The sequence below is a fragment of the Ochotona curzoniae genome, unplaced genomic scaffold (genome assembly GCF_017591425.1).
Source record: "Ochotona curzoniae isolate NIBS_2020 unplaced genomic scaffold, NIBS_Ocur_1.0 scaffold_3208, whole genome shotgun sequence".
In the NCBI taxonomy this organism is placed as follows: domain Eukaryota; kingdom Metazoa; phylum Chordata; class Mammalia; order Lagomorpha; family Ochotonidae; genus Ochotona; species Ochotona curzoniae.
This window is the reverse complement of record NW_024467106.1, coordinates 1,665,964-1,691,908: the sequence shown is the minus strand read 5'-3', so window position 1 is coordinate 1,691,908 and position 25,945 is coordinate 1,665,964. Positions and strand designations below refer to the sequence as shown.

Below are 25,945 nucleotides of genomic sequence, written 5' to 3'. Positions count from 1 at the left end.
GGCCAGCGTCGCAACAAACGCTACGACGTAACATTGGACTTTTCACTGACCTGGACAAGAATATTCTAGAATGGCACCAGAAAGCTCCTGTCGGAAATATTAGGGTCCAGGTCCAGAGAAAAGAACAGCTTCAATATATACAAAAAGGAAAAAAACCGTCCTGGGCGCCAAGCACCAGGACCAAAGGACTCACAAGCTCTGGCGTGAGTGGGTCTCCCCGCCAAAAAAATCAGAAAGGGGGTAGATGCTGCCAAGACCCACGCAGACAACAAGGTCCGTGAGCAGGACAGCACGGCCTCACCAGGGGTGCCGTTCCCCCGGGGGCCCTTGGAGCACCAAGACCCATGTGGCAAGCGTCCAGACGGGCACACGTCACCCCTGGGGACCCTGCCTGCGTGAATTCCTCAGCCCCAGCTCACACGCTGAGCAAAGACCTTTGAAAACCAAGGACCACTTTAAAAACACAGGCAGCTGTCAAATCCATCACACTTCTCTCACAAACGCTCCAAGCATCTCAAGCTGCCCCCCAGCACCCAGTGAGGGCCCCCCAGCACCCAGTGAGGGCCCCCCAGCACCCAGTGAGGGCCCCCCAGCACCCAGTGAGGGCCCCCTACCCGAGGTGCTGCTGGGGCGGGAAGCAGCCGCAGCAGAACCCCGCTGGGGCAGAATAAGCAAGCACATCTTGTGTTAAACTCTGTATATTCTCTTTGTACAAGTCAAAGTTACAAAGCCAGACTCACAGGTTTACTATACATTTTTTTCTTCTTTTCTCTCAGATTACAAAGCTTATATAACTGGAGGTGGGGATTGGGGGGTTTGGGGTTGGGGGGTCCCCTATACTGATTTCCTTTAAAACAGATCTAGAGACTGGAAGTGAATACAAAAGAACAAAGTAAAAAAAAATTAAAATGTGCTGGAGCCGCAAGTTGCCTACACACCTGTAAGTCTCCAAATTTCATACAAAAAAAAAAAACTAACAAAACAAGAAAAAAACCCCAACACACACAGAGCAGAGGGGAGCCCCCAGGGCCACCGCACGGCCACCCCAGGGCCACCGCTCGGCCACCGCACGGCCACCCCAGGGCCACCGCTCGGCCACCGCACGGCCACCCCAGGGCTGCCGCTTGGCCGCACACTGCTTCCGCCCTCGTCGTCAGCTTTTCTTTTTTTTTTTCTTTTTTTTTTTTTTTGTAAAAATGACCGATGATGTTAATAAATAAAGTATTTATATATACATAAAAGCGGGCAAACATTTCCCGAAGCAGCGGCGGCGGGGGGGGGGCTGGGCTGGTATAGAAAACTGCTGGGCCTTACAAAAAGTCTTTTTTTTTTTTTTTGCTTTTTTTTTCTCTCTCTTGAATCTTCTGGAAGTTGAGGTAAGAGTTTCAGTGCCTGGGAACCCGCATGCCGCCAGCGCTCCTGGGCCACATCCCCAGAGGCTCGAGGTTGGGGGGGGAGGCCAGGCCCTTGGGACCCCTAGCACGGGCCGGCCGGGTCTCACCACCCACACACCTGCCCCGGCCCCATGGCAGCACCAGCCCTGTCGGCTTCTAGGCACGCGGTCCCGTCCGCTGGTGGCGTGCGTGTGCCTTCAGACCCTGCGAGGGGGGCCCTGGCACACGCGGTTACAGACACCCTCAGCCAGGCGTCGGCTCCTGGGCTCCCACGGGAGCTGGCACCTTCTCGGCAAGCCTGGTGCCCACCCAGGAGTGATGGCCACCTGGGAGCACGAGGCCAGAAGGGACCGTAACACTGGGAGAGGCCGGCATACTCCGGAGCAGAGGGCTTGTCTAAGCAGAGGGCACCGGGCTCTGGCGGGCGCGGTGACGCCCGAGCCTCCATCCGCCGGGGCCAGGTCACTCTGAGTCGCTGCTGTCGGAGCTGGAGCCGCTCGAAGTGCTGCTCCCCGACTCGGAGGAGCTGCTGCTGCTGAGCCGCGAAGGGCCCCCCGAGGGCGCCGAGCCGGACTTCTCTGTGGGCACAGGGTGGGAAGAAGCGCTCACCCCCCGCCCCCCCAGCCCGGCGCCCCTCCCCCAGCCGCCGCCTGCCGCTCGGCTCGGTGATGGCACGGCCACAGTGGTGACCAGCCTGGAGGGACGCCACCTCCAGCACACGTGCTCAGCCTGAGCTTGCCGGTCTGATGGGGAGACCCCTCCCGCAATCCACAGGTGACCCAGGGGGCGGAACACAAGCTGGTGATTGGCCCAGGGGCTGGGGCGGGGGCGCGGTGCCCGGGCCACGGGACCCCCAGCTCCCCAGCGCTCTGCAACGCGTGCCTGCGACCTGTCCCCACGCCCCCACGAGGACAGCTCGGCCCGCGGCAGCGCCTGGCGGTACCTTTCCTGGCCGGCTTCTTGCCGCTGCCCAGCTGCCCGCGCACGTCCTGCAGCCGCCTCTCCAGCTCTTTCTCCTTCTCCTGCGCCAGCTCCTCCTTGGACTTGGCCGCCTGCTTCTTCCCGCCGGCCGCTGTGGACGAGCAGACGCTGCAGGCCGCCCGGGGCCCTGCACCCCACCCTGCCCCGCTGCACCCCTCGCAAGGACACGGAACTCCCTCCCCCCACCACAGCTGGCCCTCAGGGAGCAAAGTCTCCTGGAGGTGTCCTGAGGGGGACAGGGCCACACCAGCAGGTGCGGCGGGGGCGTGGCTCAGCCCAGGGCCCAGAACCTGCCCACCGCTCAGCAGGGAGGCCAACCTAGCCTGGAGCAGAGTCCACAGGAACTCCCCACGCGGATGCCCAGTCCACCCAGGAGGCGGCGGCCACCCCACATAGAGCAAGACTGCAGGCAGCACGCCTGGGCGGCCCTACGCAGGCACACCAAGCCCTGGACGGTCTGCCAGGGCTGCCCGGCCTCCAGGATGCCCAGGCCCCAGCACGCTCAGCACTGGGAGAAGCCGGCCAAAGCTGGTGCGACCCTGTGTGCTCAGCCCAGCCGCTGAGGACCTCACACGCTCAGCCCAGCCGCTGAGGACCCCACGCGATCAGCCCAGCCAGTGTGGACCCCCGTGCTCAGCCCCGCCAGTGAGGACCCCACGCGATCAGCCCAGCCAGTGTGGACCCCCGTGCTCAGCCCGGCCGGTGAGGACCCCACACGCTCAGTCCGGCCGGTGTGGACCCCCGTGCTCAGCCCAGCCAGTGTGGACCCCACACGCTCAGCCCGGCCGGTGAGGACCCCACGCGCTCAGCCTGGCCGGTGAGGACCCCACACGCTCAGCCCGGCCGGTGAGGACCCCACGCGCTCAGCCTCGCCAGTGTGGACCCCCGTGCTCAGCCCGGCCAGTGTGGACCCCCGCGCTCAGCCCCGCCAGTGTGGACCCCCGCGCTCAGCCCGGCCACTCACAGAACGGCTTGCGCTGCTTCTTCTGCAGGCAGGACTTGACGTAGCGCTCCAGCTCGCGCAGCGTGGTGGGCTTGAGCGTCTCGAAGTCGATCTCGATCTCGTCGGGGTTGGAGTCGCGCAGCGAGGGCTCCCGCGACTGGATGATGTGCACCACGCGGCCCAGCTTCTCCCCCGGCAGCCGGTTGATGTCCAGGCTCAGCTGGCGCTTCTCGTCATAGCTCATGGGCAGGCCCTCCTCCTCCTCCTCCGAGTCGTAGGAGGCGGACGCCTGCTTGCCGCCTTTCTTCAGCTGCCTGCGGTGCGGGAGGGAGCAGCGGCGTGGTGGCGAGCCCTCCCTGGGCACCCATGCCCGTCCCTCCGTCTCCCATCCCGGCCGGCGGGAGGGACCCTCATGGCTTCAGCCATCACACTAAACATGGGTGTTCTGGAAGGAACCACTTGGGCTGGATAAAGAGCCAGTTCCCACGAGCAAGACAGCCATGCTGGACCCTCATCACACGAACGGGGCAGGGCGCGTGGGACTAGGTAGGGAGGACACCCCAAGCAGGCAGTGGCACAGAGAAGCCCCAAGGGGCAGACCACAGCAAGGGACGCTGCCCGGCGATGACCAGGCCCCCACGGGGGCCCCTCACCGAGCCTGAGCCGCCCCCCCAACACACACATCCAGCAAAGCCCAAGGAGAATGAGAAACCCACGCTTTGCTTCACGGGAAAACCAGCAGCCATCTCACTGAGAACAGAAAAGGCTTAATTGACCACGTGCCAGCACGCGTGGGGCAGGGCCTCGGCATGGCTTAGTGCACTGACCACACCGCCAGCACGCGTGGGGCAGGGCCTCGGCATGGGTTAACTCACTGACCACGCCGCAGGCACGCGTGGGGCAGGGCCTCGGCACGGCTTAGCGCACTGACCACGCGGGGCCAGGGTAGGAAGCTCTCCCTAACACGGCTTGGCGGGACGCCTCCCCTCCTGAGCCCACAGCGGATCACTGCCTGAACCACACGACTGGAAGCGACACTGTCCCTGGCTCTAACCGAACGGGCTGCAGGCTGGCAGCCCACACAGGCCAGCGTCTCCCGGGCACATGCCCACTTTCAGGCCTCACCAAATAGAAGAACTCCTCGGGGGACGCGGGGAGAAACCAGGAAACACAGGAAAATGAAACTCCAACAGATCAGAACCAGTGGGGCGCAGCAGCAGCTGCCAACGTGGCCACTGGTGCTGTCAGTCCACCCTGGCACCTTACTGAATTAGAAAAAAGGGCCTGGTGCATTAGCACAGCGAGCTGAGCCTCTGCCTGCGCTGCTGGCATCCCACACAGGCAGTGGTTCACGGCAGTTTTTTTTAAGACTGATTTTTTTTTTTATTGGAAAGTCAGATATGCAAATAGGAGAGACAGAAAGAGCTTCTGTCCACTGATTCACTCCCCAAGTGACCACGATGGCCAGAGCTGAGCTGATCTGAAGCCAGGAGCCAGGAGCTTCTTCCGGGTCTCCCAGGCTGGTGCAGGGTCCCAAGGCTTTGGGCCGTCCTCGACTGCTTTCCCAGGTCACAAGCAGGGAGCTAGATGGGAAGTGGAGCAGCCGGGACATGAACTAGTTCTGATATGGGATCCCAGCACATGCAAAGGGGGGAGTTAGCCACTAGGCTACTGCGCCAGGGGCAGATGGAAGATTTTTGTCTCTAATTCTTTCAAATAAATCAATCTTCTAAATTAATCTTTTAAAAAGTAGAAAAAAGGAGAACAAGTCATGTTTTAAAAAGTAACAAGACAGGAAATGAACGGAAGAAGAAATGGAGAACCCATGAGGAAAAGTGACGACCCACAAGAATGGTCAAGGTGAGAGACGCCGCCACGCAGCAGGAGGCTGGGCCGTGGGGCAGCGGCCACCAGGACTCACTGAGGGCAAACTGGTGCCCGCAGGGTCCCTGTGATGGAGTGTGGGGTCACTGTGAGGTCATGGGAGGTCCCCTTGGGGTCACTGCGAGGTCACTGTGAGGTCCCCATGGGGTCACTGGGAGGTCACTGGGAGGTCCCCTTGGGGTCACTGTGAAGTCACTGTGAGGTGTCCATGGGGTCACTGTGAGGTCACTGTGAGGTCATGGGAGGTTCCCATAGGGTAACTGTAAGGTCCCCTTGGGGTCACTGAGGTTCCCATGGGGTCACTGTGAGGTCCCCATGGGGTCACTGTGAGGTCACTGGGAGGTCCCCTTGGGGTCACTGTGAGGTCACTGTGAGGTGTCCATGGGGTCACTGTGAGGTCACTGTGAGGTCATGGGAGGTTCCCATAGGGTAACTGTAAGGTCCCCTTGGGGTCACTGAGGTTCCCATGGGGTCACTGTGAGGTCCCCATGGGGTCACTGTGAGGTCCCCTTGGGGTCACTGCGAGGTCACTGTGAGGTGTCCATGGGGTCACTGCGAGGTCACTGGGAGGTCCCCATGGGGTCACTGCGAGGTCACTGTGAGGTCATGGGAGGTTCCTGTAGGGTAACCGTGAGGTCCCCTTGGGGTCACTGCGAGGTCACTGTGAGGTATCCATGGGGTCACTACGAGGAGGTCACTGTGAGGTTCCTATGGGGTCACTGTAAGGTCCCCTTGGGGTTCCTATGAGGTCACCGTGAGGTACCCATGGGGTCACTGTGAGGTCACTGTGAGGTCCCCTTGGGGTCACTATGGGGTCACTGTGAGGTCCCCTTGGGGTTCCTATGAGGTTACCGTGAGGTACCCATGGGGTCACTGTGGGGTTACTATTAGGTCCCCATGAGGCCCACCAGTGCCACCCAATTCTCCCGAGCACCCAGAGCCAGCACCCAAGGCACACGGCTGATGCAGGGGGAGGGGCCCTTCCGGGTACTGACCACTGTAACACCACCCCCCCTGCCCTGCACGCGTGCTCGGAGCCACGCAGATGGGAGGAGCGGCGCCAGAGCTGGCCTGCGGCTGTTCCCCGGGCACCACGCCCCCAGCCCCACCGCAGCCCCCCGCCCGGGCGGGGCCCACCTGCCGGCCGCCGTGCTGCTGGGCTTCTTGGCGGGGGCCTTTTTCTGCGGGGCCTGCTTGGGGGGCGCGGCCGCCTTGGCCTTCTTGTCCTCCTCGGACCTGGCCTTGTGCTCCTTGTCCTTTCTCTTCTTCTCTTTCTTCTCCTTCTTCTTCTTTGGTTTGTTCACGGGGGCCTGCGACAGGGCGGCCAGCTGCTCGTGCACGGCCTTGAGCTGCAAGAGACCCGGCAGCTGAGCATGGGGCGCGAGGGGGACAGCCCGGCCCACCTGACCCGGGCAGGGGGCCCAGCACTCACCTGCTCCTGCAGCTCCGCCAGCCTGGTGGCCCGCTCCTCCTCCGAGTCTGAGCTGCCGGAGTCAGACGAGCTCTCCTCGCTGCTGCGGCTGCTCTCGGCGCCCTGGCTCACCACGGGGGCCGCGGGGGCAGGCGGCGCCGGGGCCTCTGCCGGCTCATCCGGCATCTTGGCAAAGCGCATCTCAAAGACATCCTGTGGGCAGACAGAGGCCCGGGACGTGACCGAGAAGCCTCCGGGGGCAGCCCTCATGCTGCTGGGGGGCCGGGCTTCACACAGGAGGGCGCCCTGTCCATTGAAGACACAAGGGGTGCCCATGCCAGCACCCACAGCATCACAGCTGGGAGTCACGGGCCCTCATGGCCACGCCACTGACACCCACGCGCTGCAGCCACGGTTGACAGCTGCCAGCACTATGTGGTCACCTTGTGACGCCCAACCCAGACCCTGCGGGACTCCAGGCCAGCTCCTGCCTTTGGGCTTGCGACACAGCAAACAGACCTGGCTCCCTGCAGGGGTCATGGGCCCTCAGGCCAAACCTGCCGTGCCTCTAGCACGGCTCACGTGCAGGAGGAAGGCCCGAGTGGCAGAAGAGGCTGGCCCTCAAAAGCCAGGGCAGTGATGACCCTGAGCGAGGGGGCACCCAAGACGGGTTTGTCAGAGCGACAGTCGGAGTGAGTGGCGGGTCTGAGGGACCGGACAGGCGGCACACAAGCACACAGGTCCATGCACGTGCAGGCGGCTCTGTGAGGCCCATGCTGAAGGCCAGACCGGAGGCCCCAGCTGCCCGCCCCAGGCCAGTAGCTCCCATCCTCTCTGCCATCACAGGAGTGAAAAGCCACGACTCAGCTGAGGACAACACGCCTGAGCACCAGAGGTCCCCTGCGGGCCAACTCAGTAGCGGGCAGCTCCCCTGTCCCCAGTGGCCAGTACTCGGGAGGTCCAGTTCCCCACTGCCACCCAGGGGAGCTATGACGAGCCGCCGAGCTGCTGCATCTGACCCGGGCTAGCCCCGGGTTACCTGCAGCTTCCGCGCCATGGCCACCACCTCGTGGTCTGGGGGGTTGTACTTGTAGCAGTTGGAAAACATCAAACGGACGTCGGCAGCAAAGCCCTGGGCATCCGGGTACTCGCGACTGTCCATCTTCCTCTGTAACACAGGGGGGACCACGTGAAAGGGCACACCCGGCACCCGTGGTCCTGGGAGGGCCTGGAGAGGGTGGGAGCCCACACCAAGCACAGCCTGCGTCACGCGGACCAGCAGGCAGCACCTGGCCACACAGACGCCCAGCTCTCAGTGGCCCTGGGCTTTGGGACATGGCCATGCTTGTTCCCTGGCTGGGGATGAGGGCGCTCCAATCTCTTATAGGGGTTCCCTCTGCCCAGGGGGCTGTGTCGGCCCTGTTCTTGGCCAGAGAGGGCTCAGTATGCAGGGTGAACAAGCTAGGCCGTGAAAAGGACAGCAGTGGCTCCCTGCTGGAAGGGAACCGACCGATCCTCAGAGGTGACCCTCTGGCTTCTGCAGCCAGAATGGACTAGAATGGACCAGAACAGGCAGAACCCCAGCCCAGCCCTGGGGGGCTGCACGGCTTCAGCATTCTGCCTCCCACCCCAGGGGACCCCGCTAGCCGGCTCACCAGACATTGGGGTCTGCCTGATCGTACACAGCAAGCAGGAGGGACCCCAGGAGAGCTTCAGGGGTCCTCTGCCCATTCTCAACTTGGCCTAGCCTCTTTGGTCTGGTGGGGACCTGGGAGGATCCCACCGCTCTGGGAAGATGCCAGCTGTGGGCCCCTGCTCTGCCCCTGCAGCCCTGCTTGGGGGAGGGGGCACGGTAGGCTTCCCTGCTGATGCTCACAGCCAGGGCAGCAGCCACCTAGAAGGCCTTGGGGCCCAGTGACACCCAGGCCGGGGATGGGAAGTCAGCGGCCAGCGGCCTTCACCCTTGCCCGGGCTCCCCCACGGCCCGGCCCCCCGACCTTGACCGTGCTCAGGTCCATGGGGTGCTTGATGATGTCATGGTAGTCGTGCAGCTCGAGCGCCTCGGCGTCCACGGGCTTGTAGAAGGGCCAGGCATAGGCCGCGTGCTTCTTGGAGAGCATCTCCTTGAGGATGCTGTCGCAGTAGCGCAGGTGCTCTGAGAGCTTGCCCTTCTTGCCCGCATGCTGGGGCACCTCGCCGTCCTCCAGGTCCTTCTTGGGTGGCTTGATGGGGCGACCCCCGCTCTCCCGCCGGGCCACCACCTTGGCCTGCTTGGGGTCGGACAGCGGCGGAGGCGACTCGCTACGGCCGGCGGTGATGGCGCAGGTCGTGGGCGTGGTTGTGTCTGCTTTCCGTTTCACCCCCTTTTTCTACAAGGCAGAGTCACCAGTGAGCGCCAGAACCAAGCCGGCACCTGCCGGTCACTGAGCTCAGCAACCTTAGGCACGGTCTCACCACCTCCTCCCGGCTGTCCCCAAGGTGCGGGGGCTGGGGAAACTAGGGCCCAGGGGCCCCGTCACTGGTCCCAGGTCACAGGGCTGGCTGTGTTGAGGCTGGGACGCCCGCTGGGCTCCCCCAAAGCCTGCCCTCTCCCCGTGCCTCCTGGGACTCGGCCCTTGCTGGACACCCACACCAAGGCTCTCCACCACAGGAGGTGCCACATGCAACTCCCGACATCTGTTGGGCACCCATGCTGAGATGCCAGCTGGGACCACATGGCAGGGGAGGAAGACCCAGGAGCAGGACACGAAGACGGCACTCGGTGGACAAGCCAAGCAGGACACAGGCTGGCATAACGAGGGGCTGCTCGTGGGCAGGCAGTTCAGCGCCCCAGGGCAAGGCCAGAGAAGCAACTTGGAGCCTTCCCACGTGGAAGGGTGGTCTGGGGAAGAACTGAGCACCCAGGCAGATATGGGGCTCTGTAGGACAAGCAAACAGATCTCCCATCTGGGGGTTCCTCCACTCTGTGGACACGCGGCCAATCCCCTGGGAGCCCCAGGCCCCAAGGAAGCTGCACACAGCCTTTCGGGGGGTCTGCCGGCTTGAGCCACGCAAGCCAAACTGCTGCCTCAGGTTGAGGGGAGCGGATGATGACACAGCAGCTCCCTTGACACTTCTTGGGGACCCACAGGACACCAGGCCCGGGTCCCAGAGGGTTCAACATTAGTCTCGAGCCGGCCGGCTGGCAGGGCTGGCCTGGGGAAGCGGAGAGCATGTGGCATTTTACCTTGGGGGAGCCACTCAACCCCCGTGTGCGCCTGCTTCTACATCTGTAAGATGGGGGGATGCTGCCTGCCCCAGAGGGTCACTGTGAGAATCAAACCGAAGGAGATGCATGAGTGACCCCGGGGCGGGGAGGGGTGAGGGGGGTGAGCAGGCAGGGAGAGGACCCCAGGGCGGGGAGTGGTCCCAGGACCCCACCAGCCCTGGCAGGAAGCGTTTGGCCCAGGCTGATCTAAGCCCAGGCCTGGCAGGGATGCCCGAGGCAGGAAGGAGGCGTTGCAGCCAGCCTCCCCATGTGTGCGGACAGCAGGGACAACCCCTCCCCTCACATACACCCCTAGCTCACACAGTCCCCATCTCGGCTGCTGGGCAGTGATGGTGTCCAGGGTAGCCCAGAGAGCACTTGTTTAAGCTCAACTCAGCACCTCTGCCCCCTGCCCAGCAGTCCCCTGCCCCCCCCCCCAGTGCCAGGCGGCCACTTCCAGCCTCAGGACCACCCACCTTGACAACAGGTGGCGTGGGGGGGACCACAGGAACTATGGCAGTTGTGGGAGGAGGCGGGGCAGCAGCTGGGGGGACCGGGACTGAAGTGACGTTGGCAGTGATGGTCGGTACAGGGGTGGCAGCAATGACGGGCGTCTGGGAGGCAGCAGGGGGCACGTTCTGGAAGGGAGTGGCTGCAGAGACAGAGGACACAGCCGCCACCTGCTGCGTGCCTTCAAAGACAAGGGCGGGCAGGGTCAGCGGAGGAGGCTCTGCTGGGGTCCCAGGACTCAGGACCACCACACCCCCAACCCGGGAACCCTGAGGGAAAGTCACAAGGGACCAAGCTCTGGCCTTCCCACTGAGGCCCAGGACACAAGGCTGTGGAACAAGGTGGCTGGGTCCCACAGGTGAGAGCCCAGGGACCCCAGAATCTCCACCAGATGCTGGCCGTCACCAAGGAGCTCAGACACACGGCTGGCCGCTGGGTCAGCTACTTCCCAAGGCTCCCACGCCAGCTCAGATCCTGGCCTCACCACAGCTCTCAGGCCACAGAGTTCAACAGGGAGACGTGGTCCAGGACTAGGGACCCGGGGCCCTCCCACACAGGTGGCAGCGTCCCTCCTTGTCACACCACGGCCACAAACAGGCCTCTGGCGGGTGTGCGTGCTGCACCCGAGGCGCTGGGGAGCAGCTGGCCCGGCCCAGGGACAAAGGGCCCACTGGCCACCCGCCTCCCCCGTACCTGCACTCGGGGTGCCCGCAGCGGGCTTTCGGCCTTTCCCCTTGGGAGCAGGGGGCAGCAACTCAACTTCCTCCTGGGGCATCTGGGCCACCTTCTGCAGAAAAATTTTCTCTAAGGCTTGAGCCATCAGCACTATGTCATCTGTGGGCTGGAGACACAGAGGGCCGGGTCACAGGTCGGCGGGCACAGGCCGGGAGTGGGGTGTTGGGCAGGGCCCGCCTCCCCCGCAGGCAGGTGCCAGGGCAGGGCAGAGCCGCCGGGGCAGGGCCGAGCCGCCGGGGCAGGGCAGAGCCGCCGGGGCAGGGCAGAGCCGCCGGGGCAGGGCCGAGCCGCCGGGGCAGGGCAGAGCCGCGCACCTTGTTGTAAATGTAACAGTTTGTAAACATGGTGTTGAAGTCCTGCATACACTCGCTGGCGCTCCAGTAGTAATTGTTCTCCAGCCTCTTCTTAATCGTCCCCATGTCCATGGGATTCTTGATGATTTTGTGGTAATCCTGGGAGATTTTCAGGAAGGTCAACAATCCTCCCTCAGCTCGCGGGGCAGCCGCTGGACACAGCGGGCACCTGTCCCACGGCCCTGCCTGTGTCCGAGGCCCGGGAGGAGGCCCGCAGAGCCGGCAGGCCAGTCTGCCGGCCGACCACCGGAGCTGGGTGCTGCAGGGATGGGAGAGGGTCAAGCTGGGGTTAACCTACTGGGATTCAGGTCAAAACTGAGCATGCGTGCCTGCAAGAGGGGGGACACCCCCATTTAGCATCTCACATGAGCGGGTGCCGTGGGCAGGCTTGGCTGGGTGGGACACAGCCCAGGGAGCCCTCTGCCCTGGCCCGCTCCCTTCCCGCCAGCCAGGGTGCGCCGGCTGACCCGTCCCCAGGCTGGGCACTCACGGGCAGGTTCAGCTTGATGGCGTCCACGGGCTGGTAGAAGGGCCATGCGAACTGGTGCTTCCACAGCGTCTTCACGACCACGTTCTGCATGTACTGCAGCTGATTTGTCTTGCGGCCTGGCTTGCCGGGGTTGGAGACCTCCGGCGGGGGAGGGTTCACGGGGCCCGGGGCCGCCGGGATGCCCGCGGGGGCAACAGCTGTGGTGGACATCCTCCAGCAGCTGGCTCACACGTCACAGCAGCGTGCAGGGCCCCAGGCTGCCATTTCTGGGCCCAACCAGGCACCACCTGTGCGGGCGGGACAGAGAATGGTGGAGAGGGCCTGGTCACCCCTAGGGACAGACCTGGGCCCAGCTCTCACTACCTATCCCCCAGATACCACAGGACATCTCCTGCCCCAGGGGAGTGCTCCCATAGCCATGTCAAACCATCAGGGGCATGGGAGGGCATCCAGCTCCCATCTCCTGCTCCCTAGTCAGGGCACAGAGAGAGTGGCGCGCACGCCAGGGGCTGCACTGCCCAGGGCCCATTGCCTCCTGGAGCGCTAGCTGCCAGCAGAACTGAGAAGGCCATGCCCACAGGCCGCAGACCCCACTGCACAGCGCCACCTAAGTGCTGGATCCCAATGTCAACAGGAGATGGAGCCCGGGTTCGTGATGGTGCTCAGCTGTGACACAGGATAGCAAAGGGGGACAACCCCGACCCTGCCTGGCTCTCCAGGGGCTGCCGCAGACCCAGCCTGGACTGGCCATGGACAGAGGCCACTCAGTCCTGCAGACACCAGAACGACAGGGAATGGTGGTGTGGAAAAGCCCACAGGCTGCTCTCAGCTTCCGTGAGGCCTCAGCCACAAGGGGCCGGGACGCCGGCTCCATCTGTGGTCCTGCCACCACCCCAACCTGGCCAGCAGGTCCACCTGTTCCCAGGGCCAGCTCAGCTGTCAGCACACTCCCCATACCAGCCAAGCAGGTCAGGACTGTGCGTGGAAGAGCAGTGCTCCCAGTGTCCACCGGGAGCCTGGGCAGCACAGGATGCCGTGAGCGCACCTACAGCCTAGCTGTGCTCACTTCTGCTGCCCCGTGCCCAATGTGCCACCGGGCCCGATGAGCCCAGCCACAGGGCACAGGCAGGTCAAGGCACAGGCTGACCTCCCTCAAGCACAAGGATAAGAGGTCCCGGCCCAGCAGGAGGACCTGCTAGGCTGCTGCTGTGGCACCCAATGAGAGCTGTGAACTGGAGGTCCTCAAGGGGGCACCATGTGGGGTGTACGCCCAGCACCCACGTACATGAGGCAAAATGTCTGCAGAACCACGTCCCTCCGTGCCTCGGGCAAGGCGTGTGACCCAGGGCCCCTGGGCACTGGGGGCCACCTGCACAGGTCTGCCCAGACAGCCACACCCCCTGCCAGCTGACCAGGCCATGGCCTCCCTCCCACGTGGACATCCGTGGGCCGGGGACACCTCAGTCCATGGCTACAGGTGGATGTACTCACAGGCCCCTCTAGAAGAGGCCAGTAAGGAACCAAGTAACCCAACCTTCCTTCACCCCTCGCTGTCCCCAAGGTCTGGACACCAAGTGGATGTGGAAACTGTGTCTGGACCCCGGAGACCCTCTTGCTCCATGGGGCCTGCATGTGCTGTCCAGGGTCAGGGAGCATGCTGGGGGAGGACAAGGACGAGCCATCCCCCAGAGTCTAAGGCAAAGGCCAGCGTCCACACCAGGGACGGAAAGGAACCGGAAAAGCCCTTCCCTGCCCGCGCCCCTCCCCCACGCTCTGGGCAGCTGTGACTGCAGCCGAGGACGGTGGCCCTGGGAAGGGCAGGTGCCGCTGGCCGGGGTTGCTGGGGAAGGAGGTGTGGCCTGGGGCCCCAGCCGGGGCACAGCAACTCTGGGAAGGAAGCAGAACCCAAGAGGAGCTGTGCCAGGGTCGGTCTGGCAAACACAGCACGGAGGGCACGACCCGCCAAGCCAGCGCCTCTGGAATCAGGGTGGGACGCAGCGTGGGGCCAAGGTTAGGGTTTCTGTACTCAAGGTGCTGTCCACACAGCACGCATAGGACAGGCCCCGGGGCCTCCACGACGGGCAGGGGCTCAGGCATGGTGCCCCTACTCCAGCCTCACCTCTTTCTTGAAGGGAGGAAAGCAGCCGTGGGACATGGAGGGACACCTACTGCGAACTGTCCCACGCTCAGCAGTAAAGGGGTCTCCAGTGGGGCTCAGAGTCGAGGGCCAGGGATTAGGCAGTGGCCAAGAGACATAGCCACGTACCAGCTAGAAGCCACCTGGGCCCCGGGCCAGGCGGGAGGAGCCTGGCTTTCTGGAAGAACAGAGGGTGGGCTGTGACTCACTGGATCGGTGCCCAGGGGCACACTGAAGCCTGCTCCGAGACAGGCCAAGCCCGTGGCACGCCGAGCAGCCTCCAAGGGAGAAGCCACAGGCACACGGCACCAGACCAGCCCCAGCAAGCACTCCATCCCAGTACCTTCAGGGAGCAGGTTCAGGGTACCCCCCACCCGGTCCCCCAGGGCTCCCGTTCAGCTGCTGGCTGGCCACAGAGCCCCCATGTACTGCCACCCACAGACGACCCGGCACTGGCAGGGGTCCCTGAGCCAGCACGGGCGAGAGTTGACAAGACAGCCGCCCTGGGCACCGGAGGATCCCAAACCACCCCAGGAGGAAACCCTTTTGATCATTGAGGAGACAGCCGGCCAGCAGGAGCAGGTTCAAGCTGATGCCCACTGGCCATGCCCTGGGGCGCAGACAGTCCTCCACCCACCTTGGGGTACAGGTAGAGGGCTCTGCGCTGACCCTGATGGACAGCAGGTGGACAGCCCCCTCCTCTAGAGCGGGATCTGAAGCCAGGGCTCTCCCAGGACAAGGACAAACACAGAGGGGTGTGGCCCCATCCAGGCCTGCCACAGCAGCAGCTGGGGGCACCTCCAGGCTGGTATGGCCCCAGTATCCAGCCAAGAAGGCAGTGCCGGGAAAGAGGGGGGCTCTCGCAACTGTAGGGATAGCTGGAGGACAGGGGACATGGGTGATATGAGGCTCAGAGCCAGGGAAAAAAGCCACAGCAGCAACCGCGCAGGATGGCCATGGCGCCCTCAAGATGGACCTCGCGATGTGGGCAGAGGCGGGAATGCCCAGAAGGACATCCCAGCCTCGAGGGGGTGCCCACCAGCAACAAGGGGGTTTTCCCAGACACCACCCCAGGGTGGGTAGAGGACTCGCTTTCCACAACCTCAGGTGCCCAGCATCTCTCACCATCCTCCAGTGGCGGCAGGACCCCCAAACTTGAATGGGGTCACCCCCCCCACTCACCACCGTGCCCAGGGCTGCCCCAGCGTCTGTCCCCAAGCAGGAGAGGTGGCTTTCACGGCCCTCTGGGCGACGGGCAGCCACTCACTCCAAGCCTGCGGAAACCAGATCTCCAAGGGCAGGGCTGGCTCTGGTGACAGACACAGCCAACTGCGTCCTGCCTGCAGCCGGGGAGGGACTAGGGCTTGGGGTCCCCAGGCAGGAGTTGGGCCCTGCAGGAGGCTACCACCCGCCTGACTGCCAGCCCCTTGCCTCACGGGGCTCTCAACCCCAGCAGGCCCCACTCTATGGCCCCAGAGGCCAGGCACACAGCTGGCGGAACACCAGAGCTAAACTAGACCGAACTCAAGCCTATGTTCCCCCTCCTCGCCTGCAGGAGGGCCTGCACAGCCAGCACCCCCTCACCTCCACCAGGCCTGCAGCCAGCCCCAGGTCAAGACAAAAAAACACACACCCTTAGCCCAGTGAGTCCTCCATGGGGCAGGGGACCCCGCTGGGCGCATACCTGGACAAACGACCTCTGACCAGACCGGGAGCCACCAGAGCCCAGCCACCGGCGCCATGGACCCCACACGTGCCTGACACCAGCCCCATCCCCACCTCCCACCCAGCCAAGGTGGTACCAGGCACTGAGACCAGGCCACATGGAGCAAGGCCTTGGCTGGAGCTGGTCCTGTCCCCTTGGGCTAGAGGTGGGAGGCAGATGCAGCCAGACACCCGGGGGCAGATCCAGCTGGCCCCCACCGGCTTGGCTGGCCTGGGCCCACTCACCGCCCAACACAGGTTGTCAGCAGGAACAGGACAAACCAAGCTGTCCCCACCGGGTCCCTCCCACCCTCCCCAGGTGGGAAGGGAGCCAGCCGTCATCCCATTTAGCAGATATGAGGCCCTGGGGTCAGAGTCAGGAGACCAGGACCTGCCAGCCCACGGTCCAGCCAGGCCCTACAAGGCCGGGGAGGGAGAAAGATGTCTCACCCACCAGGCCACAGCCAAAAAGCCACAATTCCCACACCTGCCTGGTGCCCAGCCACCATGGCCGGCTGGCACTCACGAGGGCTTGGTCGTGGCAAGCCTGCAACTGGGTATCAAGCCAGGCTGGCTTCACCCCCAATCCTTCCTCCCCTGCCCTAGCTTTGGAGGCCTGCAGCACACACACGCGCCATGCTCCCCACAGGACCCCCGACGTCCAGCTGCGTGTGTGGGGAGAAGCTGGGCGGACACCTGTCCGAGAGGCAGTCGTGGCCTGCTCTCCGGCAAACACCGGGTTAACTCCCGACCACCTGTGCCACAGTCCTCAGGAGGGAGGGACAGAGTCCAACGCCTCTCAGCAAACACAGCTCCCCCTCCGCCGCCACTGCTGGGGGACGGCGGCGGCTTCAAATGGGAACAGGACACAGTGCCCCCAGGAGTGACCAGAAACAAGACGCCCTCCCCCCCAAGCCCCTCGGGCATTGCAGGTGGGGGAGTCCTGGCAACAGCAGGCCCATTCGCCTACAAAGCACCCCCCAACCCACACGCCTCCCTTGGATCTCAAACAGCGGACAGGAAGACCCCAAGCCATAGGGGTGCCCAACCCTCCATAACCTCCTTGCTCTGAGCTCCCACTCAACTCCCAGCAGCTATGGAAGCCAAGTGGGGAAGGGCTGTCTCCAACCCTCCGGGCCACCCGGAGGAGCAGGCTGGGAGGCAGGAAGCCGGCCACGCAGCCAAGCGCCTAGCCAGTAGTGCCCCCACCCCTGCCCAGCACTGCAGGCACCCGGAGCAGACCGTGTGTGGACACTGCGGCTGTGAGGGCCTCGGCTGGGGCCCCAGGGAAGCTCAGCCGCAGGGCGCCAGGAAGCGACCAAGGCAACCCTCAGCCACGGCGGTCAGGGGCTGGCATCTGGCCAGCCGGGGGAGGCGGGCACACAGCAGCCGGTGGCTGCACGGGCACTGCCCCTCCCCACACCTCCACTTTCACTTTCTGAGAGCGGGAACAGTGTTTATGAATCTAGTCCGCTCGGCTGAGCTGGCTTCCCACGGCGCTCTGCCGCCTTAACAACTTCCACTCCGGAGAGCGCGAGCTCCCTCCGCCCGCTGGGCACACCGCAGGGCTGGGGTCCCCAGCACAGTCTGTCCAGAACGCGGTGGGCCAGCCCAGCAAGGTCAGAGAAATGTCCCCAGGCCTGCCAGCAGTCATGCCAGGGCTAAGCAGAGTCAGATCCGAGTGCTGAGGGTCTAGGTCTTACAAAGGAGAGGCAGGACCGGCAGAGCCCCCACTGGGCCCAGACCATTTTCCCGGGCCGGGACGACCGCTAAGAGACTGCGCCATCAGAGTACTGCCGAGCAACCTGCAGCCGGGAGCCGCTCCAGGGACTCGGAAACACAATCTCCATTTTAAAGAGCGAGCCAGGGGAACGTCCACAAAGCGGCAGGGACAAGACAGAGCCGCGCTCCCCTGGCCCTGGCTGGCGGGGGAAGCGCCTCCACCCGCGCGCGCGCATGCACCCACGGACCGCCCCGATAACTTTCCCAGACAATAACGGAGAGCCACGCAGGCCGGGGACCCCGCAAGGTGCCTCGAAGCAGAAAGCTTCCCACCAAAACGAATGACCCAGCCGGGCAGCACAGCCAACACGCGCAGGCCAGGCGTGCTCTCCGCCCCCTTTCCCCAGGGCCTCCCGCCCGGCCCTGGCCTCGGCGCAACTGGTGGGGAGAGGGGAGGGGCAGCTTCCCCTCGTCCCTGGGCGTCCACGGGCGGGCCACCACGGCCGCGCACAGCGACGGGGAGCAGTGGGGCGCGCGCTGCTCTCCAGCTGTAGCCAGGGTAGTAGCCGGTGGTCAAGCCGGCGCCCACCCCGACTGGGCAGCAGAGGGAAGCACCCTGGCTCCTCCCGCTCCAACTCGACCTCGCCCGGACTTGGCGCTTTTCGAGCGGGCTTCACCACGGGGAGCTGGGGCTGCCAGGGGCTTGGCACAGGGGCTCCGAGTCAGTTCCGGGCGCCAAATTCTGGGAGGCGGCCGACCCCTCCCAGACCACGCAACCGCTACTTGGGGTGGCCAAGCAGAGCCCCGGCCCGACCCTCCCCCTCCACCCACCCCGACGGTCTTCCCAGCGGCCGGGAGCGGGCAAAGTGGCGCCGGGGCACACCTTCCCCTCCGCGTCTTCCCTGGATTCCCCCTCCAAAAGATGGCGGGCAGAAGAAAGGGGGGAAAGAATCCCTTCCGTAAAGAAGGGCGCGCAGAGGCCGGGCTGGCGCGGGGCGCGCGGGCCGTGCCAACTCCGGGCTGCGCGCCCCGGCTGCGGCGACGCCCCCGAGCCCGGGGCCGGGGGACGGCCCGGGCGCGGGGGGCGGCGCAGGGCGGAGGGGCGCGCGGCCCGCGCCACACCGCGACCCCCGGGCGCCGCCGCGCTTTGTTGCATCGTGGCCGCGCACAAAGGCGGCGGGCGGCGGCGGCCCCGGGCGCTCGGCGGGCCCCCGGACGCGCGGGCGGCCTGCGCGGGGCGCTCGGGGCCGCGCCCCCGGGCCCGGCTCCCCCGCCGGCCGCGCCACGGCCCGCGCCGCCCGCCGCCCCACGCGCGCAAGGAAGCGAAGAGAAAGGGCGTACTTGGCCTCGGCGGCTGCGGCGCCGTCCCTCCCGGCCCGCGCGGCCGGCTCCTCTAGGCTCGCCGGCCCCGGCAGCATAATAGACGCGCCCGAGCCGAGCAGGGCTCATGCGCTGCGCCGCGGCGCCTGGCGGGAGTCGTAGTCCGAGGCCGGGCCCGCGCCGGGGCCGCCCAGGGGAGGCCGTGGCGCGCGGACTACATGTCCCGGCCCCGCCGGCGCCGCGCCCCGCCCCGCCAGCCCCCGCCCCGCCGACCCGGCCGCGAGCGGGCCCGGCCCGGGGGGCGCGCGGGGGCGGGGCGCGGCGCCGACCCGGGCCGCCCGCCGCTCCTCTCTCCCTGGGCGCAGGCCCCGCACCGGGCCCCGGGCCTCCCGGGCCTCTCCTTCCCGTGCCAGGGACGTGTGCCCGCGGAGGGAGTCTTCCCGGTGCCCCGGGGAGGCGTGCAAGAGCTGGACGCGCAGCCGGCACCCCCGGTGGACGCGCGGGCCGCCCTCGAACCCCCGGCGCCGCACCTGCCGGGAGCTCGTGTTTGTAAACAAACCGCGCGCCTAATTAGCCTGGCGGGGGCGCGCGCGCGCGCGGGACGGGGCGGGGCGGCCTCGCCCGGGGAGGAGCCGCGCTGGGCCGCGCCCCTCGCCCCCTCCGGCCCCGCGCTCGGGGACCCGGCGGACCCCGGACAGGGGGACCACGGATTTCCTGAGCTAGGGGCACAGGGCACGAGGGGTGTGCTCCTCGGAGGCCTTCCGACCCGCTGCCTCAGTCTCCCCAGCTCCCGGCCAAGGACGGGGCGCAGGTGAGCAGATACCCTGCCCCAAGTTCCAGGGTAGGGTCCCAGAGGGGTGGGCCAGGACCCCTGGCCCTTGTGTGCTTGGAGGTGCAGAACCCTCAGAGTCTAATGAAAACGCACAACTCTCCCAGGCCGTGCTGCGCATCTGCCCTCTGCCCAGCGCGCTTCCACCTGAGTCCGTGCCCAGCGCGACCCAGTGCGGCGTGGAGGAGCGCGTCTGTGCAACTGCACAGGGCAGGAAGAAGAGGCCCCCCTCTCGGGAGGTCAACGAGCCCGCGGGTGTGAGACCAGCAATCCTCAAGTCCAGTGTTAGGGGTCCGGGAGAAGCCAGAACCTTCTGGATACACGGTCTCTCTACCTGCCACATCTCAGGGCCCAGCCTTTGGGTACAATGTGGGCCCGGAGCCAGCACCCGCCCACCCCCCGTCATGAGCACCCTCCCCACCAAAGTGGGGTCCCAGCGTCTGCCCTGCTTCCCCCTGCTCCCTCCTGAGGCTGGGCCACTCTTTCACCCTCAATTTCAGGACCAAGAAGTCCCTGCACCTGGACTTGACCTTGGCAAAGGCTCAGGGAGGACCTTGACCAGCCAGGGCCGACAGAGATGGCTAACAGGATGGTCATTAGCCTGATGCCACCCCCCAGCCTCCCACTGCCCCATGAAGACCACAGCCCGTAGCAGACAGGCAGGCAGGCAGGTGCCTCCCTTCCCTGTCCCTGTGATGTCCACTAACACCAGCCCAGGGAGGTGGCCCTGAGTGGTGTCCACTCAGACCGGCCCAGGTGGCCCCGTGTGGTGCACACTCACGCCGGCCCAGGTGGCCCTGTGTGGTATCCACTCAGACCGGCCAGGTGGCCCCGTGCAGTGTCCACTCACGCCAGCCCATGTGGCCCTGTGTGGTATCCACTCAGACCGGCCAGGTGGCCCCGTGCAGTGTCCACTCACGCTGGCCCAGGTGGCCCTGTGTAGTGTCTGCTCACGAGTGGTCCAGCAGCCTTCTCAGGAGCTGGAGGAGTAGATTCCATAGGCAGAGTAGTGCTGGGGTCCGTGTGATGGGTGTGGGAGACAGGAAGGTGTGTGGAGTACTGTTCCATTGCAGGCAGGGCCGCAAGGAACTTCCCGCTGTGTGGCAGGGCCCGGCGGATGTCTCTACGACACCTGAACGCAGCTCCGCCTCCCTTTGCATGGACACCGGACAACCCCGCTGAGTATTCTGTAATCTATTTAGGCATTGTCTGCCTCTACGGAGTTAATGTTTAATATCAATGGGAGCTTGGAAGCTGATGTTGCTGATTCCGTTTTTAGCCAAAAAGCCTTTCATTATTGCTGTCACGGCTGCCCCCTTGACAATTTGCTGATCTAAGTGCTCATTCCCCCTTTGACCATACGCTAACCAAAGGTGTTCCGTCCCCAGGTGCAGTGGAATCTATTCTTTCCCTCCTTCTTTGATCTTTAGCTCCTTCTGTGATGCATTTCCTCCCTTAGCTGATTCAAGACTAAGCCGTAGAATGAGGATTGTGGTAGGAATGTGTTACTGATTGACACACACGTCTATTGAGAACCTCCTGACCACCAGGATGGATAACGTCCTGCCTTAGGTGAAACAAAGGGCGGAATTATCCTCAGAAACACCCACTTGACCGTGACGTAAAGAGCCAGAGTTTGACTGGCTCTGTATAAATAAAGCGGACAGCTTTTGTGCGTCGTCCATTATGATCATAAAGTCCTAGTGGTCCGTCTGTCTACTCTCTTTGCGCCTCATCCACCACCCTTCGCGAGTTCCGAACTCAGCTGGAGCTGGACTCCGCAAAGTAGGACAGCAGTGCTGACAAGACTGACTGCCAAGGGTCCCCCCTCCCAAGCGGGGGGCCGAAAGAATGGTTCCCCCGGCACGAGGGGGCAGGGCTGCTGTGGGCAGGGCCTGCAGTCCGGCCACCTGTTCCCTCCTTCCCCACCCCCGGCTCCAGGCATGGCACTGGGAGGCTGTACGCCCTTCCCTTCCCGGGAGGAAAGGCGGTGCAGAGGCCAGGCCTGTGGGCGGGAGCCAGCCACTGTCCACCTCTCTGCCTCCAGGCTTAGCTTGCAGGCCCGTGCTTGTCCCCCCGCCCCCACCCCCAGGCCACCAGGTGAGTGGAGCAGAGCCTTGTCCACTCCGACAGGGCCTGGCACCTGCTGCGGGACGGGCAGGGGGCCGTGGGACGAACAGAGGCTTCTCTGGCCCCCCTGAGCTGCCCCCAGCCTCTGTCCCCCGCATCAGGGCAGCCAGACGTCCCTGCCACCCCACGCCAGGTCCACGCGGATGCCCGTGTGGGGCACCTGGGTTACAAATCTGTCTCTCTTTTTTAGATTTATTTATTTATTTTAAATATATACATATATATATATATATTTTTTTTTTACAAAATCAGATATACAGAGGAGAGACAGAGAGGAAGATCTTCCGCCCGATGATTCACTCCCCAAGTGAGTGCAACGGCTGATGCTATGCCGATCTGAAGCCAGGAGCCAGGAACTTCATCCAGGTCTCCCAGGCTGGTGCAGGGTACCTAGGCTTTGGGCCGTCCTCGACTGCTTTCCCAGGCCACAAGCAGGGAGCTGGATGGGAAGTGGAGCAGCCGGGATTAGAACCTGTGCTCACATGGGATACCAGTGCGTTCAAGGTGAGGAATTTAGCCACTAGGCCATGGTGCTGGGCCCGAATCTATTATTTTGTGTGAGGAACTTCAGTGCCCCTTATTCTGGTGTCCTGGTGGTGGTGGGTGTGTGTGAGTATGTTTGGGGCTGTTCCTGGAGCCAATGTCCCAATCTTTAAAAAAATTACTTTAAACTACAATTTTCAAGACTTACTTTAGGGGCGCAGCATGGTAGCCTAGCAGCTTAAGTCCTTTCCTTGCACATGCCGGGATCCCATATGGGCACCGGTTCGAGTCCTGGCTGTGCCACTTCTGATCCAGCTCCCTGCTGCTAATGGCCTGGCTCGTGGCCAGTGAATGGTGACCCAAGCCCTCGGGCCCCTGCACCCACACTTAAGACCTGCAAGAGGCTCCTGGTCCCTGCTTCCCGTCAGCTCAGCTCCGGCCATCACATGAGAAACTGTGGCTCGCTCTCTCTCCCTCTGTAGCTCTACATCTTAAATAAAATTCTAAGTAAATAGATAAATTTTATTATTTTTTAAAGATTTATTTTATTTTTATTGGAAAGGCGGATATACAGAGAGGAGAGACTGAGAGGAAGATCTTCCACCCGATGATTCACTCCCCAAGTGAGCGCAATGGCCGATGCTATGCCGATCCGAAGCCAGGAGCCTCTTCCGGGTCTCCCACGTGGGTGCAGGGTCCCAAAGCTTTGGGCCGTCCTCGACTGCTTTCCTGAGCCACAGGCAGGGAGCTGGAGGGGGAAGCAGGGCTGCCGGGATTAGAACTGGCGCCCATATGGGATCCCGGGCGTGCAAGGCGAGGACCTTAACCACTGCGCCACTGCACCGCCACGCCGGGCCGGTAAATTTTATTTTAAAGGCAGAGTTAGAGAAAGGGAGAGATAAAAAGAGGTCTTCCATGCACTGCTTCATTCGCGCATGGATGTAATGCTAAGAAAATCCAGGCCAGTATAAGGAGACTACACATGGAATCCACTCCACGGGGACGCGGGGGCCCTGCCGGGGGGGCACCTGGCACTGCCTTTGCAGGAGTTGGCACGGTGCAGACCAAGAGCAGTGCGTCCAGGACTCAAACCGGCTCTTCATAGGACGCCAGCATCGCAGGTACTGGCTTGACCCTCTGTGCCACCGAGCTGGCTCTCTGGCACACCAAGCGACTGTGGTTCAGTGGGGACGACTACTGCCAACGCCGGGAGTCTGAAATCAACCAGTCACTTCATACTTATTGATAGGATCATCTCCTGGCCACTGCCACTTCTTTCTTTTATTACTATTATTATTATTTAATTTTGATGATCTTTACATAGTTGATTAGGGTGCAAAGGGTCAGGGCTACAGGAAAGTGGGTGACACCATCGTTTCCACAGTCTCTGGAGGAAGGAGGGAGATAATGGGGGAAGCCACACCCAGCCTCCCACCCTTCCCAGGGTCCCCGGCCTGGGGCGTGCTCAGAGGGTCCTGCTCAAGTGGTTTCGATAGTTCAACAGTTCTGAATTGCTGCCAGTCTTGCCACTCCAAGCATGATGAACTCTCTCCTGGATCCACTGGCTGACATAGTCCATCTTAGAGTCTCCGTACGCCCAGATCTTCACTGCCAGCACTTGGCTGGGGCAGTTGAGCAATTTGTTCTGTCCTCTGTCCTCCGTCCTCTGTTGTGGTCCCAGGTGTCCTCTGCCGGCTCCAATGGACCGCCATGTCCTCCATGCGCACCCGGATATGCTGTCCACTGCTCCGTCGGAGCCTCAGAGGAGGCCCAGCTTTGACACTTGCACTCCATGGTCAGACCATGGAACCTGCACTTCTCTTCATGGCTGGGGTTCTAAGTCCGGCAGTTCAGTGGAGGGGATCCCCAAAGAATGTCATCTGAGGTGACCCCAGACCTGATCCTTGTGTGTGCTTCCAGTACAGGGTCCGGCACAGCCTGATCAACTTACACATATGCTGGTGGTTGCAATTGCTGGGTCAGTTCTGTTTCCAGCCCTGTCTTCTACACAGACCAATGGGTGTTGTAGTCCAGCCCAATGCTGCCCACACACGCTCGGCCCACTCCGTCCTGACGTACACCAGTGGGAGCTGCAGCCTAGTCGGAGTGACCTGCAATAATCCCCACCAGCCCCACCCCACCTCCCTGCACTGGTTCCTGTGCTTGCCAGTATGTACAGCAGATGGTCCAGTCTGTCCTACATCCCATTCAGCTCTCATACATGTCAATGGGCATTGAAGCCAAGTTCAGCCCAACCAGCTCCACTGTCCAGCCCACACATGTGCCAGTGTATGCCACTCTGTCTGCCCACGCCTGCCTCAGACCTGGTTCTATGTTCACCATGAGAGTGGCAACCCAAGAGGGAGGTACCCACTGTTTCCCTACTGGGCCCACTCTCACTCCCGGATCTTGCACTCTCCAGGTGGTTTTGCAGGTTAACTTGACAGGATTTGCCCCCCAGTGCCAGCATCTGCCAGCTGATGCTGCAGCAAAGCCCAACCAACCCTCACCCACTCTGACTTATGTATGTACCAGTAGTAACAGTCAACCCAGCCTGGCTTTTCCCTGATCCAGCTCGCATGAGACCAACAGGTATTGTAGCCCTTCCTGGTCTGGTCTGCCCCCATCCCAACTAATGGTCTCCAGTGGGAGTGGTAGTCTAGCAGGGGAACCCCATGAAGCCACCCTAGTGGCTTTACCCTTCCCCCTTGGTTCTCACATGTGCTGGTTGGGTACTGAGGCCCAGTCTGGCATGGCCCGGTTCACCTCAGCATTTGCCAGGGGGTGCTGTAGCCTGGCGTGGCCCGGCCCACCCCCAATTCCAGGTCACACTGGCGGGGGCTATAGCCTAGCCCAACACAGCCCAGCCCAGTCCCAGCAGTAATGTGTACTGGCATGAGTTGCAACAGAACCTGGCCCAATTCACATTCTGTTCTGGTGCTTGGATTTGCCAGCAGGTGATATGAACTGACCCAGCCTGGTTTGTCCCTGACCTGTGCCAAATGTATGCTGGTGGATACCATTGCCTGACCTGGTCTGGGCTGTTCCCTTTTGTGGTTCTTGCGCTCGCCTGCAGGGACTGTGTCCCAACAGAGGAGTTTCCCAGGCTCCTCCATCAGAACCTCTCCCAATGCCAGATCTCATGCACACCGGTGGGTCCATGGGCCAGCCCGACTCAGTCCACCTCCTGTCCTTGCAGGAACAGTAGCCTTTCCTGACTGGCCTTGATGCATTCTGGTTCTTACTGTTGGGTGTTTCAGCCCAGCCAAGCCTGGTCCACACCCAGACACAGCTCACACATGGCTCAGCAGGGGCAGAGACCCAGCCCAGCCCGCCCTACACCTGCCCTGGTCCTCATGGAGTCTAGCCCAATGCAGTCCACACCCGTGCTGAAGGACATTGCAGCCATATGCAGACCAGAACGCAGCCTCCACTCCCACCCCGCCCACTGGGAGCTCCAACCCAGCCAGGTGGCCCCTTAGCTCCCCAACCAGGCTGGGGCCCAGCTATAGATCTTGCACATGCCAGTGGTTGCTCTGACCCAGCTTGGCACAGCCCTCACCTGTCTTGGCCTTTGTCTTTGGATGCTGTAGCCTGGCCTGACCCGGCCTGACCCCAGTCCTGACTCTCGCTGGCAGGTGCTGAAACCTGGCACTGCTCAGTCTGCTCCCA

General features: G+C 63.4%; 1 protein-coding gene across 1 annotated transcript; it reads right to left on the bottom strand.

Moving 5' to 3' along the window:
- Positions 1 to 1,063: 1,063 nt before the first annotated feature.
- On the bottom strand, positions 1,064 to 19,005 carry BRD3 (bromodomain containing 3). Its single transcript, XM_040963363.1, has 12 exons — positions 18,853 to 19,005; positions 11,949 to 12,235; positions 11,420 to 11,557; positions 11,064 to 11,211; positions 10,337 to 10,551; positions 8,611 to 8,982; positions 7,653 to 7,781; positions 6,635 to 6,826; positions 6,340 to 6,551; positions 3,340 to 3,632; positions 2,338 to 2,466; positions 1,064 to 1,972 (listed from the first exon to the last, which is right to left on the bottom strand). Exons 2-12 carry the CDS (start codon positions 12,156 to 12,158, stop codon positions 1,857 to 1,859), a joined length of 2,154 nt encoding a protein of 717 aa, XP_040819297.1. The 5' UTR covers positions 12,159 to 12,235; positions 18,853 to 19,005; the 3' UTR covers positions 1,064 to 1,856.
- Between the last annotated feature and the right edge of the window lie 6,940 nt (positions 19,006 to 25,945).

Excerpts from the sequence above, each read along its gene's own strand:
- BRD3 (XM_040963363.1), bottom strand. The coding sequence starts at position 12,158 with ATGTCCACCACAGCTGTTGCCCCCGCGGGCATCCCGGCGGCCCCGGGC. Across the intron at positions 10,552-11,063 it reads TGCGGGCACCCCGAGTGCAG|GCACGCAGCAGGTGGCGGCT; the intron begins GTACGGGGGAGG and ends TTGTCTTTGAAG. Across the intron at positions 6,552-6,634 it reads TGGCGGAGCTGCAGGAGCAG|CTCAAGGCCGTGCACGAGCA; the intron begins GTGAGTGCTGGG and ends GGTCTCTTGCAG.